Source organism: Cariama cristata, unplaced genomic scaffold (assembly GCF_000690535.1).
Source record: "Cariama cristata isolate BGI_N322 unplaced genomic scaffold, ASM69053v1 scaffold410, whole genome shotgun sequence".
Classification (NCBI taxonomy): domain Eukaryota; kingdom Metazoa; phylum Chordata; class Aves; order Cariamiformes; family Cariamidae; genus Cariama; species Cariama cristata.
Window position 1 is genome coordinate 52,136 of NW_009595059.1, and position 17,756 is coordinate 69,891.

At 38.5% G+C, this 17,756-nt stretch overlaps 1 protein-coding gene across 1 annotated transcript in view; it reads left to right on the forward strand.

Moving 5' to 3' along the window:
- GALNT2 (polypeptide N-acetylgalactosaminyltransferase 2) overlaps window positions 1-17,756 on the forward strand; it is a 42,295-nt gene that overhangs the window by 22,117 nt on the left and 2,422 nt on the right. The window contains exons 7-13 of the mRNA XM_009700295.1: window positions 80-167; window positions 4,123-4,210; window positions 4,767-4,870; window positions 7,780-7,906; window positions 11,991-12,083; window positions 12,282-12,365; window positions 14,224-14,350. Coding sequence (XP_009698597.1) covers window positions 80-167; window positions 4,123-4,210; window positions 4,767-4,870; window positions 7,780-7,906; window positions 11,991-12,083; window positions 12,282-12,365; window positions 14,224-14,350 — 711 coding nt within the window. The remainder of the gene's footprint in view (window positions 1-79; window positions 168-4,122; window positions 4,211-4,766; window positions 4,871-7,779; window positions 7,907-11,990; window positions 12,084-12,281; window positions 12,366-14,223; window positions 14,351-17,756) is intronic.

Here is a 17,756-nt window from a genome sequence, read left to right on the forward strand (position 1 = left end):
CTGTTCAACATCTCATCCTGCCTGAATCTTCATCTATTGATTTCATTATTTCAATATTACTTTCTAATATTTATTTTAGGACAAGACCAGAGTTGTGTCTCCTATTATTGATGTAATTAATATGGACAACTTCCAGTACGTGGGGGCGTCAGCTGATTTAAAAGGCGGTATGTACCTGTACTGGAATACAGATTTTTTTTTTTAAAAAAAAAAAAGGCATCAAGAATCAAAGCTCATAATCACTGCAGTTGTGGAATGAGCAGTTAAAGTACTGTTCTTGCCTTTCATATATCTAGTTTTAAGTGGGTCGCTTGTTTCTAGGCTCAGATTTTAATTGACCTTATTGTTGTCTGTTTTAAAACAGTTCGTCTTTATTGTACTAATTCTTGTAAGTGTATGCTGCCTCTTACCAATGTGCAAGACCTGCTCCAATGTTTGTAGGACTGTGTAAACATGTTGGAAGCCGCTTATGGCCAGAGCTTATGATTCTCTTTTTAGATAAGACAGGCATTAATTGCTCACTAGCTTAGAAACCTATCAGCAATGCAGTGCCTATGAGTTTTTTTCAAGATGCTCGTTTGCTTAAAAAAATTAAACTCTTCTGAATAAATCACATTCCAAAGCTTTCTGTTTAAAAAGAAATGTTTTTGTTAGTCATGATCTGTAATTGTGAAGAGAGTAATGTGTGACGGTGAAAATTTGTAGTGTTTATACCTCTACTGTTACAAAATTCCCTATTAAATAGAGTTTAGAAGTATTACAGTTTCACTATGTCTAGCTGGAGTCAACTGTTGACAGCAAATGGTAAAAAGACTTGTGAAGCCCTCAATAAAAATAACTAAATAAATAAATTCTCCCATCTCCTTTTCCAAAGAGGAGGAGAACAACCACACACTGAAATCCTTACTCATTACAGGTTTTTAAGACTGAACTGTCTGCATAAAGATATAAGATGAGCCATGATATAGAAATTATGCAGTGCTGTTCCCACAGTGTTTCAGCTTTTTCTGAATGGACTTTTTTTGAGTGAGGAAGGAAAACAATTTCAAGCCCTGTTCCTTCAGTTTACTAGTCTCTAACTGGCCACCAAGTGTTGTTCCAGTAAACTAAAATAAAAGCAATATTTGCATAAGGTTGCATACGCTTCAAGTTTGTCCGTGATCTGTAGGTGAGAGGTTCTATATCCTTTTAATTAACGTTTTGAAATAACACCTACAGTGCATATATTCACAGTATGCTAATGTATAGTTCTGTGCTATTATCTGTGTGCCAGCTTTATTAAAACCTTAAGGCTTTTACCCAATCTATTCATTAGACCTCAAGTATGGAAATTTCTATACCATTATGAGCCTTTTATTGTTGTCTGCAGTAGGAGGAGGAATTCTTTCATTGAAACCTTCGATTGGTTCCTGCAGGGTTCGTGCTCTTTAGTTCTTCCCAAATGACGTGGGAGAAGATTGAGAGATCATTTCACTTGTTACTGCTTTTCATGCTTCATCTTTGGAACTATGTTTTCCCAATTGTTTTTTTTTCCACTTTTGAGGGCTCGTTTTCTCCCCTTGTACACAGTAGAAATAGATTTATTTTTTTTTAAAAGTGCATCAAGCCTCCGTACTTCTGGATTGAGGAGTGCGAAGCTATCTCTTTTTTTAATGTTAACAATGGAAATTTTGGACGTACCAGTCTTTAAAGCTATTTGGGGATCTGTTGAAATGTGAATAATTTATTTCTTTTCAATTCCCAGAGGACAGATTACCATGTTAGAGGCACTACAGCATTTGGCATCATGGGACACTTTCACTGGGGCCAAGTCTAAACATGGAAACCAAACTATGCGTTCAACCTTAGATACAATATCTGTGCGGCTGAAGCATGGAGAGTTGAGACAGCTGGGACAGCATTTGTGGCTGGTCTGTTTTGAAAGGATTTAGTCACCCAAGACAAGCAACCTAGCAAATGCTACAAACTTTAAAGCAGACAGGACTGAATAAATTCCCAAGTCTGGCCAATTCTAAATCCATGCACTTCATGTTACAGTTTTGTTTTTTTGTTTTTTTTTTTTTTTGAGGAAGGATTTGCAAAAGTGTTTATGTCACCCTGAGAAACACTTTAATTACTCGAATAAACTGTAGCTAACTGAGATGTAATAATTTAGAGTATGCCTATGATGCAGTTTACACTGGGCAGAATTTCATATTGGATATGCACTTGCGCTTAAAAAAAAATACTCCTTTTACAGAGTTACTGATATTATCTCACCGAGTGCAGATTTTTCCCAGAGTCAGTGAAAATGGAGACGGAAAACCAGTTTTTATGGGTAGACAATTTATGCAGTTGTTCGGAGTTTGTAGAGAGTGCTGTGTTCCAAAAGAGACCCCTTGTGTTCACTGGAGTATACGTAACTCTATCTCTACAGCTTCTGCTGGAGAACAGTAGGTTTTTTCAAGTTCTCCCAGATGCAAGTAATTTTGCTGGGTATGTATGGTGAAATGCGACTTTTTAACTGCATGGAAATATTGGAGCTCATTTTACTTTTCATGCTGGAGGCTTTGCAGTACTATAGATTGTAGCCATTTTACTGTTTCTGCTACTTGGAGTTTTGGAGTAGTTAGACAGTCTTTCATTTTTACAGTGCCACACTTCATGAAATACTCAAACATGGAGAGAAAGAGTTGGCATGCATGCTGTAAAAACTGTTCAGGATAATTTCTGTATTGTGTGTATGTGTGATAAATATTTTGAGAGTTAAAATGAAAGCTGTTTTGTTTTCAACTCTCTGCATCAATCATTACTATGCACATTTATGGATGCAGCCAGAGAGATTGTAGGACTGTAATTGTTGTCTATTTACCTTAGCTTTTTCCCCCACTTCCCCATAAATTAATTGCTTTGTCTTTGTGCTGGAGAAAGAAAGCTATTGACATCTGCACACCAGAAATCTGGAAATCATTCATTATATGACCTCATAGGATCTAAATGTGTTTGGCAGCAGGCAGTCTGTATAAGGCTGATTTGCTAGGTGTACTGGGAGAGGGCTATGGACCTTGGGTAGTTTTTTAATAGATGTTCATACTTATGGGCATAACCCAGCTCAAAAACTGTTAAGAAAGTGTTTCCTATAAGAAGTATGTCTTATACCAGATGTGTATCGTTGCCCAAAGGAGGTAATTCAAATGGCTGTCAGGTAGAAAGCTGCTGAAGGAGGCCTGTTGGTCTTGTCTATTCTAGTGATCTTTATGTGTTTCTGTGCTTAAGTCACGAAAGGACGGGATCAGCTGTTGCTTTGTGTACGCGTAGGTATGTACATGCATAAGGGAAGTAAGGTTTTGGTGCTTTAGTGCTTGCCTCAGATTTAAAAAATGCTGCACTTAGAAGCATCAGTGTGAAAGCGGGAAGTTAAGTGAACGTTAATAAGATAAATGGGAGCTACATAACCTATTGTGGCTTTCATGATAGAGAGGTTCTGCTGATAGAGGAGGACCGAGACTACTGCATAAAGCCTGTAGAATCATAAATATGTGTGTCTTTGGTAAGAGTTGAAATGCAATTGTACAGTAAAGACTGTTGAGAGCATTTGTAATGGCTGGAAGATCTTCATGTAATGTTCTATTTGTTGTAAGGGTATGAGAAGTTGGATTTATACTTAAGGCTTTTGGTTTGTCACTTGTTTGACAGGGTTTCTTACTTCGTGTAATAGATGGCAACAAGAGAAATCAAAGTTATTTGGTATTTGAGATTACTTTTTTTTTATCGTCCTGTCATAGAGTCATAGACTGGTTTGGTTGGAAGGGACCTTAAAGCCCATCCAGTTCTACCCCCCTGCCATGGGCAGGGACACCTTCCACCAGACCAGGTTGCTCACAGCCCCATCCAACCTGGCCTTGAACACTTCCAGGGATGGGGCAGCCACAGCTTCTCTGGGCAACCTGTACCAGTACCTGTCAACTTCTTTACCTTCCCTCTGGACTCCTACTTGTTTGTCTTCTACCCAGGAATTTGTAGAAGTTTTAATTTTTCCTTTAAATTACAGTTCCCAGTGTTTTCAGTCAATATTATGTCACTATAATTTGAATCATGACCACAATCTTTTTAACATGCTACTCTAATATTTTCTTCTTGAAGGCTTTGATTGGAACCTGGTGTTCAAGTGGGATTACATGACACCAGAACAAAGAAGAGCACGGCAAGGAAATCCAGTTGCTCCCATAAAGTATGTCTGTACCACCACTTCTCCCTCTGCAAGTAAACAAAGTTAGAAATAATCTTCTCTGAGTCTGAAAGGGGATCTTTACTATAGCTTTCATTAATATTGACACTTAATTCATATTTATGTAGCATTATGAGACTCTCAGAAATAAATTGTGTTTAAAAAAAAAAAATACACTAGTACACTAAGTAGATTAAAGCACACTAGGAGATTATTTACCCTTAACAAAAAGTAGATGTCACTTTGTTTAAAGTTGGTATGTTTTGAGAGCTAAAAATACAGCATCGGTTTTAATGTTTCGTTGCTGGCACAAATTACCACCCTTTGTGTAAGGAACTTGTGAGCCAAATGGAGATTTGGAAACTGCCTCAGAAGTTGGTCATAGCACTATATATGCCATAGAAATGTGTGCAAACAATATTTGAAGTGGTAGATGCAAAATGAGTTGCATTCAAAAGCATTGCAAACTTTTTCAAGGAGGTATTAACCTTGAGGTGCAAATAGTGGTTACCTCCCAGTTCATGGTTCTGTAAGTATTTAATTTTTCTTGTCTGTTTAGGACACCCATGATAGCTGGTGGGTTATTTGTGATGGACAAATCCTATTTTGAAGAACTAGGGAAGTATGACATGATGATGGATGTTTGGGGTGGAGAAAACTTAGGTATGTATATCACTTACCTTTGGATCAGTCTTGAAAGAAAGCAAGTTTCATCATTGTCTTTACTGTCATGGAGTCACGATCTTCCTGATTTTGTGCACAGAGGGTTAAAACCAGAGTTAAAACTTCACATGCGTTATTGGCAAAATCCAAAAGGCTTATTTCAATGAAAGAATTAAAAGAAGGTAGGAATTACATGCTGAAGATGACAGAATAAAATTATTTGTTCATTAAGCAGTGAAATTTTTTTTGCAATGGAAGTTGGCTGGTAAAAAAATTACAGGATGTAGACAGGCAGTTACTTTCAGAATTTTTGAAAGTCGCATCCTCACCTGAAGTTATTGATTAAAATACAATAATGTTTGAATGCTGGCGATTTTAAGGCGTGTTTTAAGATGTTGCTGAAATTTAATCATGAAAAGTAGAACACAGGAGTTCCTGAGTTTAATGTTCTTGCATACGCCTTAAGAAATCAATTAAAACTTGGCTGGCTGAAGAATAATTCTATTTCTTAACATTAATACTACTATACTGCCTGGTATCTAAACTTGGTGAGTCTTCTAATTTTATACTCCTACTTTTAGCCCTATGAGATAACTGTGATTGAGAAGGCATTTTTGCTGTAATTCCTTGTTTTCAGATGTTTAAATGAGTGAGATTTAGGGAAGAGGGAGGGGGTACTGAGAGAACTTGTACTTTAGCCATTTATTCTTTGACCTAGTGGCTAGATCTGGCTTTAGTAGGGTTTTTTGCCTCTTTGCATTATAGCATTATACAAAGGGTTTTTTTTTCCAGTTAAGACCAGTATACTTGTATTAAAACAAAAAAGATTTGGGAGGAGAAGTATTCTACAACTTCTCAAGATTTCCAGTCTGTCATTAATTTATTTTTTTATAGGGTAGAGATGCATCTCAGATGTTTTAAGTAGTGTGTTTTAGGACCAGTTCTAAGGATAGAAACTTCTCTACTGCACACGCTAGCTACAAAATCCTAAAATACCTCGAACTTGTAAAAACTCGTTAATATTTTGAGTTACTGAAATATGCATATGCATTGAGTACATGCTTGGCCTACAAGGAAATGCCTGCTGTATACAGCACACTAAATATGGAGGCATGGTAACCAAATGTTTAACACCCCTGTCAGAAACTTAAAGGCTGGAAGAGACATCCTTACAATCCAGTCTCTGACCTTCCTATGCAATACTTGAAGAAACCTCTCATGTGTTTTGAACAATTACTTTCTGTGTTTCTGTTTTGGCTGTATACTGCTAAATTGCATTAACATGAATATCATAATTTTTCATTTTTTTTAAAATGTCCTGAAAAGCCATTGGATAAACTTACTACAGCAGTATTCACGTTCACTCTGAAAACCTCTTTTGCCCCTAGAGCACTTAAATATTTGACTAGCTGCAAGGATGTACTTGAGTGACCGAGTTTTTTCTGAAAATTTAGCAGCTGCTTTTGTGCTTTGATAACTGAAGCCTTGTTAGCAGGAAAGGGCACAAGCAACAGCTCCTCACTCGAGGTGAGAAGACGGCATGCAGAAAGCTGTTTGTGTTGCTCCTGCTGCATTCTGTCCCCCCTCCTCCATGGGAAGGAGGAGATGGGGACTTTGGGGTGCCTTTTCTCTGCTCCCTGAAAAGGCAAAGTCAGTCAGTGCAGCAGACAGCTAATGACTTGTTTGTAGCTGCCAGACTAACTGAAGACGAGTAAAAATCACGTGGCCTATGATTTAACTGGCAGTAAATGACACATACACCAGATACCAGAAATCTGTGATGTGCTATTTAAAATTTAACGTGTACACTCGTCAAGCCTCTTTACTCTCGAGCGTATCTCTGCATCAGCGGCTTGATGTTACATGCAAATAACCAGCTAGATGGACTTGCAGAATAATTCTGTACGCTATATTTATGCCTTCTAGAACTCTGCATTTTTCCTTCAAGCATGTACAGAGCAGCTATTATATGAGATTTTGTTCACGTGTGAGTATAGTATTTGGTGTATGTGGGAGGAAGGCTTCTGGGGGACGGAATGACACTTAGTGTAAGTCTTAAAAGGTAGACACTGACTTCAAATTAGAGCTCCTTATTATTATTATTTAATCTGTGGAAAGATGCTGAACGGTTATGAAGAGGCTTGGAACTGAGGGTACCACTCAGTAACTGGTAGCAGCTGCTGGGCTAAAGGGGGTATCAGCAAAACCGAAACGGTGCTACTGGAAACACCCTTCTCGCTGCGCTTATTTGGAACGAATGAGGAAAAGTTCTCTGTCAGCACGAGATGACTTCTGCTGTCAAAGGTCCAAGTAGAGAAAGGTGTATAAATATTTCTAGACCTTCTTGTCCTCGCTAGCTGGGTCAGCTCACTAGATCGACCTGGAAGCGCACTGTCCATACCCTTCAGTTTACAGAAGTTGCATCTTTATTCAGTCTGTCTTCAAATCGAGATTGACTTGATCGAACTCCTTCCATGGCCAGTGTTTGGTTATCTGCTCTAGTAAGTTAGCAGCTCAGATCTGTTGATTGTTTTATCATGCCCTGATTTTGTCCACTGTGGTGTTCCATCTTTAGCTGAAAAATCTTATTGTAAGCTAGACCATTAATTTATCTGTTAGGTTTATCTACTGTTGCTTACGCTTTAGATAAAGCACAGTAATGGTACATATGGACCTAACTTATGAATTTGGGGAACGCTGGTAACCTCAGTTAAGAGAAGACACACAGTTTTGCTTCCAAATTAATACGATTATTCCTCCTGAGCTTCGAGGATAATAAATGCTCAGATACACCTTTGTTTATCCTAGAATTCCTCAGCAATAATCACTAAAAGCCTTCTCTGTAAGTAGTATGCTACAAAATTACAGTATTTTGTGATGTTGGTGTTTCATTTATATTTTTATTTCAGAGATCTCATTCAGAGTTTGGCAATGTGGTGGGAGCCTAGAAATCATCCCTTGCAGCAGAGTGGGTCACGTATTCCGCAAACAGCATCCTTACACGTTTCCCGGTGGGAGTGGAACAGTGTTTGCAAGGTAACTGTTCAGTCAAGTCTTCAGCTAAATATCAATGTTTTGGGTTTTTTCAGATGATCAGCAGGTGGCAGCAATTTCATTTGAAGGATCTTGTCTTTAGAAATCTTTGCAATATTACCTAGCGTGGAAAAATATTAATTAAAAGGAAATTAACGACTTCGAGGCAACTACACAGACTGAGAGACAAACTTGAGAGTTGCAAAAGGGAAACTTCTAGTAGGCACGGCCTGAGAATCTGGAAAAGAAGGAAATGCGTAGCTTGGCTTTCTACCAATTTTGAGAACTTTGTGTTTATTTGGTTTTAAAGAAGGCTTTATTTTCAGAACTCTCTCATAAATCTTCATTTTATAGAAACAATTTCATCATTCACTAAGAGCCAGAATACACCAAGTTATGAATATGCTTTGCTTGCTTTTTGTTAATACAAGATCAGTATGGGATATGCACATGATTATGTAGACTGATTCTGGCATTTGTGCCAGTCTGTTGGCAACTTTGTTCTATATCATATTTCCTTTTCCTGTGCTATGTTAAAAAATACTTTTTCTATAGATGTAAGAAACTGCAGTATTAAGAGCTTAGATTTTAATTCTGCTGTTAATTAGCTGTTAATTTTGCTGTTGATACAACGTACAGCAGTAGCTGAAATACTGAGCTATTTCCTCAGTTTCTCCTCTATAGAATGAGAATAGCAATTCTGATTCACGCTCATAGTGGTTTTGAAGTAGTGTGGATGAAGGTACTGCGTGAGTATATGGTGGATGCTTTGATCAAAGCTCCATCAGTTGTAGCTGAAGAATCACTGTAGGTTTTGGTTAGAGAATTGGACTTGATGCTCAGAGGGCTGAAGAAGTACAAGTCTTAGCTAAAGGTTCTGTGGGTTAAGAGCTGGAAATAAAATTGTTTATTTATCCTTGAAGGGATATGGAGCCCAAACTCTGTTTAACATGAGGCAACACAGAGAGCGTAGATGTACTTACATTCATAAGAATGTTCTAAGCTGCCGATAGATGTGGGCTTGTGTTTTGCCTTAGATTGAGGAACCTCCTTAGGGTGTAATTCTTCTCTGCCATGCTGGTTGTGCCACCAAGGTGACTCTAATGAATTTAGTAGTCTGCTAAAATAAAGTCACTGTCCTGTTTCTTCCAGTAGTTATAGTAAGGGATTTTTCTGGTCCCCTATTCTTCGAGATCTGTATTTTATGCTACAGTGGAAAATGAATAATAGTACTGATGGGAAAACAAAATGGAATATTCTCTCTTAATACATCACATCTCTATTCCAGTATTTATAGTGTGCCTCAGGAGGGTAGAAAGGTCTACTAATTAAACTTAACCTTTCACGGTAGGCTTTAAAATGACAATGTCATAACAAGGAGCATAGTTAATAAAAATAAATAAATATATAAACTGTGCAGTTTTCTCACTCCTCTGCAGCTTTTCTATCTCTGGGCTGTTGCCAAGATGCTGCTTTTCTTGTGATGCAAATAGGTACTTAAACATCACTCAAGAGTAGGAAAAAGGTGTGGCTGTACACATGCAAGGATGTAGCAGACATAGAAATGCATTATATTAGCAGGGGTTGAAGATTCTGTGGTTAAGATACTGGGATTAAAGCTTTTGGGTTTTGTTATGAAGTCAAATCATCATTGTGATTTGATCACTCAAATGTCCTGTCAATTACTATGACAGTTTGTTGTTGTGTTTTGTTGGTTTTTTTTTAAAAAAGTCACATTGTGTTTTCCAGTCATTTGTGTTCAAAATGACTTTTTGAAAAGAGATCCTACATGTTCTTGAATGATGAGGAAAGCTGAAGCCTGCGAACTGATGTCTTGGGTACTTACATCCCTTCCCAGGTCTACCTTTCTCTGCAAGTGGTTTATTACCTGTGTCCTTAGCTGTCCAACTGTCTCAAATTCTGAAATGCCATTAAAATTCTTTGTTTCATTGGAATTATTTTTGAATTGAACTAGAAAAGTTGCATATCACTTACAGCAACTTGTCAACCCTGCTTTTTTATTTGAAGGTTTTCTGCTCACTCAGCTTTCTTGGGCGTCAAGCCAATGTAACAGAATGCCTTAAAATTGATTTTAGCAATGAGAGAATGAGAAACCGAAGGTAATGGGATACCCTTGTAATACTGATATTGTCAGATACGTGTAGGACCATGGTGCCAAGAAACTTGGTGCGTGGAATCTGTGCTGGTCTTGCAGTGGAGACTTGTTAGCTTATACCATCATCTGTCCCTTGACTGTATGCAGTTTGTTCTGGAGGGCTCTGGGTAAGCATCCTATTTTTAGCTGACTAGTCAGCGTGCACTGCCTTTTGACAGCCAAAACAAATTGGTGATTTTGGATCAGAGACTGGCAGTCCTGTTTCATGAGAGGGGAGATCGCATCCTGGCTGTGTGGTGTGGGCAGATACAGCTTGTGTCTGGCAGGATTTGTTAGACCGGGATGCGCTGCCTTAATACATCACTTTAGTCGAGTTAATGAACCTTGCAGACCCCGGTCTGCTCCGTGCAGAGCTCCCTCTGATCGCTCGGTGCTAGGTTTCATTAACTGTGGCTCGGCATTAAGTGCTGAGCACACCCTGCGCTGTGTTCCTCAGTACCTAACCTTCTTTGGGGTCTTACTCGTTTAGCTTAGGCAGTTCTCAGCATCTACCCAGTTTCCATATTCGTGTCACGCTAAGCCCGGACTGTTCATGCCTGAGGATGGGGAAGCGTGATGCAGGTGTGCATTCGGGCTTTCAAAGTGCCTTTGGAGTCGTTAAACCCTGGCAAACCGAACAGTTCCTCTCCTGCCACCAAAATCTGTTTGGGCTGTGGGCAACCAAGCTGATTGCCGAGCAAGCAAGAGGGGCAGGTGCGGGGTGGCTGCTGGCACTCCCCCAGGGCTGAGAGACTGCAAGTGAAGTTCATCTGAAATAGCTCTCTAGTCTAGGTTGAATGGGGATTTTGCTTGCAAAAAAAAAAATTAAAGGAATCTTTGCAGGGAAAAAGCAGTCCTCAAAAAAATTTTTTTTTTCTTCCTCATGTCCTTCCTCCTTGGTAACCTGCAAGAAGAACTCACTTTATCCTGCCTTTTTTTTGTCTTTTGAATTGGAAAATCATATTAGTTGTTACTGGCTGACTGAGTTTAGTCCAGTTGCTTTAGAGGAACTTACTGCCAAATGTAAAATAAACTGCAGAGCATGGGAGTCGCAAGTAAAATAAGACTTAATTTTCTAAGTGTAAAATTGCCAACAGTAGAAGTAAATGGGCTTTACATGGAAGCCAGGGGATGGAAAAAGGCATTACCCTCTTGCAGTCCAAAAGAACATTTAAAGACACCAGTTACATAAATACAGGAATTTTAGTTAGAGATTTGTTTGATTAGAAGTAAAGAATTTAAGTTAGTGTCTTGCACATTTATTGCAATAATTAAAGTCTCTTCATTTTTAAATCATTAAAAGTATTTTCTAGTTGCTCATTCTCCTCTGCTACCTCAGCTACAGCAGACTTGCTTGGTTCATAGCCTTAATATCACGACAGCTTATGTCTTTTGGGAACTTTGAATGCTCTGCTGGTAGGAATAGGATGAAGACTAAAATATGTCTTGCCTATGTTAGCATATCTGTTTTCAGAAAGGTAGAAGACGACATGAAATATTGCCAATTGTTAAGCATTTTATGTTTCCAATTAGCTTGCTTGACCAGATGAATGCTCACTGAATTTGGCTTCTATCAAGTTACTCTTACCAAAAAAAAAAAACAAAACACAAAACAACAACAAACAACAGCATAACAATCTTCGTGAAGTTTGCAGAAAGATCTCCAAGATATGTATTAAATTTGGGATAAAAACCTGAAGCAGTGATGAGTGTGGAAAAGACATAAATTCCATTGTAAATGCATTGATTTCAGTTATGTTACTCTCTAATGGTTTTCTATTACTTGGGTCTTTAATAGGGAATCTTCTGCCTGGCTTGAAGCAGCTGACTGTGTAGTACTAGGAAGGATTAAAATCAACCCAAGGATAAATGACGTGGTTTAATTGCGGGTAGAAAAAATATAACCTGTATGTTTCATATGATTGTCCCTAGAAATACACGCAGGGCAGCAGAAGTCTGGATGGATGAGTATAAAAATTTCTATTACGCAGCGGTGCCTTCAGCCAGGAATGTACCTTACGGCAAGTAAGTCACAAGTGCTTCTTTACCCTATTCGTTTCGTCTTCGTGAGACAGTACCTTCTGAGGTGAAAGCAGTGCTAGCTCTTATGTCTTATCTCTTTAAGATATAGTTCTACTGCTCTTGAATTTTTGTGTATTCCTTGGTGTGTGTACAGACAGCAGCCTGACTTTTAAAACTGCTCCTTTTTTCCCCCCCCTCTAGTATTCAAAGCCGAATGGAACTCAGAAGGAGACTTAGCTGCAAACCCTTCAAGTGGTATCTTGAAAATGTTTATCCTGAGTTACGGTGAGTTTTGGCTGAATCAGAGATAGTATGGCATTAGCTTTTTTGCCCTTCCCAGAAATGATCAGTTTCTCTTTCTCCTTCCTTGGATGTAAAGGATGCTTTCACAACTAAATTAAATGCTTCATGCGGGCTTATTTGGTTTTGGGTTTTTATTTGTTCTGTTCCTAAAGAGCCATTTTTCCCTAATAAGCTGCTTTTTCTCTTTCTACTTACTGCAACTACAGCTGCAGTAGCAGGTATTTTAGAGAATAGTGTCCAAAGGACTCGACTTACCTGAGCCTGAAGTTAGTCTCCTACACAAGCCACTTGCTCATTCTGTATCCTGCTCTTGTTGTCCCTTTAAAGCTTTTGCCTTTGCCTAAGCGCATGCCTAGTTGAGTGAGGAGACTGAATCTACTTCTGCAGTTGTGATTTAGCTATTGTTCATGAAATATATGCATGCATGCTCACTGTTTTGTGTGCTGCTTTGTCACTAAATTCTTTGCAGAATGAACCTGACTATAAATCAAGTACCGTACAAATGATGAGAGTCAGCAGGCAAGAGTGCTTTGTATGTTTGGCAGACAAGGGTAGATGCCCAAGACTTTAGGAAGCTGAGTCTTCTGCTCTTTCTGTCTCTTGTTCTCTGTCGCTGGATAATCGCTAAGTTTTTTTGGGGTTGGGGGGCGGTAAGAAGAGGGAAATGAGGGGTAACATTGCTAACAATTTCTGTAACGTGAATGCATCCAAACTAGTAAAAAATCCTTGAAGAGAAACACTTTTTGAAAGGGTAAAAAGGTTTTTGTTCAATAACCCGTTAATAATGATGTCTGTCAGATCTGAGTCTATAAACTAGTTTGTCTGCTTTCAACTTAATATTGGTAGCGTAACGGTAAGAGACTGTGTGTGGCTTATAAGAATGATTGTCTCTTTCCTGAGGGCATTTCATGTCTGTGGAGTCAGGTAACTGGTCGTGGCGTCCAGGCTTGGAACGCAAAAGCGCCGGCCATTACAGCCCTAGTGAAACATGTACAGAACCGCACATACTAAAGAGTCTCATAAACCAGGACGATGCTGAGGAAGGAAGTTATTCTTTATTTTCTCTTAAAAGTGCCAGAGGATATTTACTTTTGTTTAATTTGTTGGAAAAAAATGTATCTTGCAAGCTCTCCTGGAAAATGTGGTACTATAAGCATTACTTAAGTGTAATGTTGTCTTACTGTGTGTCATCTCTCATGTGCTCGTTCTGCTGGGTTGAATTATTATACTTGTATTATAGTCTGAAGCTTTAAAAGGAGCTGGTATGCCCTTACTTTACTGTTTGACATGAACTCGTGGACTCTACCCTACAACTGTACTTTGTTGAATGGGTTTGCCTCGGTATTTCCGTACTGTATGAGTGCACTTTATGTGTAGCCATTAGCAAACAGATATCAGCAAAACATAGGGTTTTTTTATTTTTTAATTCCTAACCGCTTTTCTAACACTTCAGTAAAAACAATCTGGGGAAAAATGTAGAATGTCATATTACTGTCAGGAGCTAGCTTAGCTGAAAAAACAAGACCTTAACTGGTAGCATTAAGCTTGAGTGACCTTAAATGATAAGTCATCTTTAATATGCTTTTTATGCTGAGTTTGTATGTTCATCCTCACTCTCTGGTACAAGTTATTTTGTATTCTGTCCTAAGCTTGCAAGTTTACTCATGTTTGATCAGTTTATGATCAGATAATTGCCTTCCCTCCTCAGAAGATGATTGAGATTTCCAGATAGTAGTCATCACTCATCTTTAACCTGTCATCTTAAAAATACTTTGAGTAAAGACAAGGAGTTAAAAAAAAAAAACCCTGAACTAAGCAGATATTTCTGGTTTTATTTTAGGGTACCTGATCATCAAGATATAGCTTTTGGGGCTTTGCAGCAGGGTACCAATTGCCTTGACACTTTGGGCCATTTTGCAGATGGTGTTGTTGGAGTTTATGAATGTCATAATGCCGGGGGAAACCAGGTCTGTATGCCATTAATTTTTTTTTCCCCACAGTATGTGATCTTTTAAAAAAAAAAAGTGAAAGTTTTAAACTGAAGCAGGTACTGTGTACTGGTGATAGGAAGATGAAGCCAAATCAGCAGATCAGTTAGTATAACAGATTGGCTGAATAACTTCTCCCTCAAATACAATTTTGTATTTTCAGGATTAGAATCTGAGCCCGGAGATTCATTCAGTGTGCATCAGATTATCCCCTTCCTTTGTCTCTATTAATATTTGCTTTTAAACTAGAGGCCAGTAGCTTCCTTCTCGGGAATTTTATACTTGTATAGAAAGCTTTTTTCCAATGAATTGATGCATTTGATTTGGGGGGGCGGAGAGGGATTTTTACTTAAAAGATTCGGGTTGTATTAAGCATATGGCCTAAGGTCGGCAAAATAGAAGAAAGCTTTGCTGTGATGCCCTATTAGTCATTTCCAATTTGCGATAGCGGGGTATAAAAAAATCTTATCTTAAATCCCCATTTGGCTCTTCTAGAAAACAGTTGTCTAAATGTCATATCCTATTCACTCACAGTAAAGGGAGTATTTCAACAAATCCTTTCTAATCCTACTCTTAAACTAATTGCGAATGTGTCAAATCTGTAAATGAGAGCATTAATTACTTCAAAGAATCTACTTATGCAGTTGTGGCTTAGCTGTTGTTCACAAAATATATGCATACGTGCTCACTTTTTTGTGCTGCTTTGTCACTGAATACTTTTCAGAATCAATCTGACTATAAATTCAATATAAGATTAATACTTGAAGTGTATCTGTTAAAATAGAAGGCTGACCAATTACAAATCTGCTGTTGAATGAGTATCAGAATTTGACTCGCTGTGATTTAAATTAGAAGGGGAAAACTTTAAAATCAGATGAAACCTAGAATAAAGAAGTCATTTTCTGGAAGATGTATCATGTTGAGTTGAATACATTGCCATCATACATCTGCGATATAGCTCTTTTCCCTATCATTAAAGCGAATATATCTGGGGAGGCTTTTTCTATTACCTTTATGAAAGTACACTCATCTTTTCAGAACACCACAGTGGTTTTTAGGAGGAAGGGTGGACGTGTCAGAATTGCCTTGGTGCGGAAATTTTGGAAGTTTCTGGTGATGTTGTGTATTCCCTATAGATACACAAAGTTATCTTCCTCTGTCAAACTCTCCTCCCCTGAATCTGACCCTCTTTTCTGTGTAGTTTCTTCTCTGAAGCTGACCTTGACAAACCAATATACGCTTGCTCTGAACCGGTCCCTGTGAGAGGACGCTCAGATTAAGAGGCAGAATGGGTCAAACCCAAGTTTTGTGTCCAAGCAGAATTCATATTGGATTGGAGAAAGTGAACAGCATGGGAGAAGGGAGAGAGGGAACAAACCAGAATCTCTAAATCTGTGCTGTGTGTTTTGCACCTATTCTTATCAAGAGGGGCTGGGATTAAAAGGACTCTTAATCGTGGAGACGATATTATATATCAACACAACTTAAAATGCAAAATTTAAGTCAAAATGAGATTTCTGTCTGTCCCCCTGCCCCAAGTTGGTAGAATTCAGTGATTAGAAAGGTAGATGTGCATCGCTAAAGGGCTGAAGACATTGTGATGTATTTGACGATTATGTACAAATACGTAGGGTTATGATAAGGAGCTAAAGGTAGAGCCAGATGCACTTAGGCGCAAGGCGAAGGTTTCAGGTTAGTGGTGTTCTGCTAACTTTATGCTTCTGATCTGACACAGTTTTTTCAGATGCCCTCGTTTTCAAATTCTTACATGGAGCTAGCCTGTTTCCAGCCTGTGCCCTGAGCACGTAGACCGCTTGCAGTTTTTCTTCTCTTCTGGTGTAGTGGAACTTGCTTAATCTTACCTTCATTATAGCTAGTCCTAGTTCCTGATCACTGGAGGAAAGCATCTATACACTGTGTTTTGTACCATGAAAGGCCATCACCTAGATGTCTCCAGCAGCAGAGCTTGGAGCTTTTGTGAAGCAGTACCTTTGGCTTTTAAATGTGTTCATTTTCTTGCACGATTTCTGTTGTGTCTGGGGCCCTTGCAGCCTTTTGATGGAAGGGTGAAGATGTCTAAAGCAGTATTTTCAAGGCTCTAAATTTCTCTGACTGCAGGGTTCTCAAACACAAGTTTTATCACTTCCCTGGTAGTATTTTTAAACTGTCACTATTCAGTATAAATCTTACAAGGAGGCCATCTGTTTCAGGGGCATTTATGATTCCTGATAAGCTCTGAAAATAACTTGCTTAATTCCTTAAGTTGTTAAAAGTGGCTATTAGTGATTCTTGCTGAAGTCTTACAAACTGGACAGAACTAAGAAGGGAAGTAATTTTGCTGTCATCTGAGATGAACATTTTGAGAGTGAAAGGGAAAGTTTTCAGCTTGTAAGTTTGGGAGACAAATAAAGGGATACACAAAGTTCTCTTGCCTTTGCTTTGTTTTGCGTAGTTGTCATTATTCTAGTACTTGCATAACATGGTACCCAGCTAATGGCTAGCTACCTGTACGATGGCGATTACTTGTAATCACATGCGTTAGGAGGTCTGATTGTTTCCTGAGCATCTGTTGTCAAAGGAATTTAATCATTGTTAAATCTACTGTGAGTTTAAAAGTGATTATCCAAGCCAAAATTCAGTTATGGTATCAGAAAATAAGTAAAAAAAAAAAATCGATGGGATTAGTCATTTAATTTCTTTCTGAAACACTGATTGCTTGCCAAATAACATTTAAATGTAGGCAGGCTTGGCCCTGTATGTGTAGGGTTTTGTATTATATAACTCTGAATCCGCTTTAGTTGCTGGAGAAAAAATAATCATGCCGTTTTCAGTAGCAGTGAGCATGATTTAGATAATTAGCGTGGCTTTAGTTGATAGATCAGTTTCTTCCCTCAAAGGATAATTAGACAAATGAAGACCAGTCTGGATCCTGGAGACCAAACTTTGGGGACAAAGGCATGGAGAGAGTCTGAACATCAGCGCAAGATCAGGCCCTGCGTAGAAGGATGCTGAAATCAAACAAGCTGGGCAACAGTACATTCAGAACAGCTTTTCTGTGCTCTTTATTTAAGAGTTACATATTTAAATGCATTTAAAGAAAATTCTGTTGTGTGTCACGCCGTGGATAGCAACTAACGTTGTCCCTCTACCCCTGACTTTGGCCCTCTTGTGTATTGACCCTTTCTGGTGGTCTTTATCATATTAAGAACTACTGTTTCCTCGCTGTGGTACGTATGCTTTGTTTAGTGTGTGCGTAGGGTGGCCAGTGATGCTGCAGACCACGTTTTTAAGGTTTTTATGCATATAATTATATATATTTTTTTTACATATATAAAAATCTTTCCTACGTGGAAGATATGGGGGGTCTGTAATACACACACACACA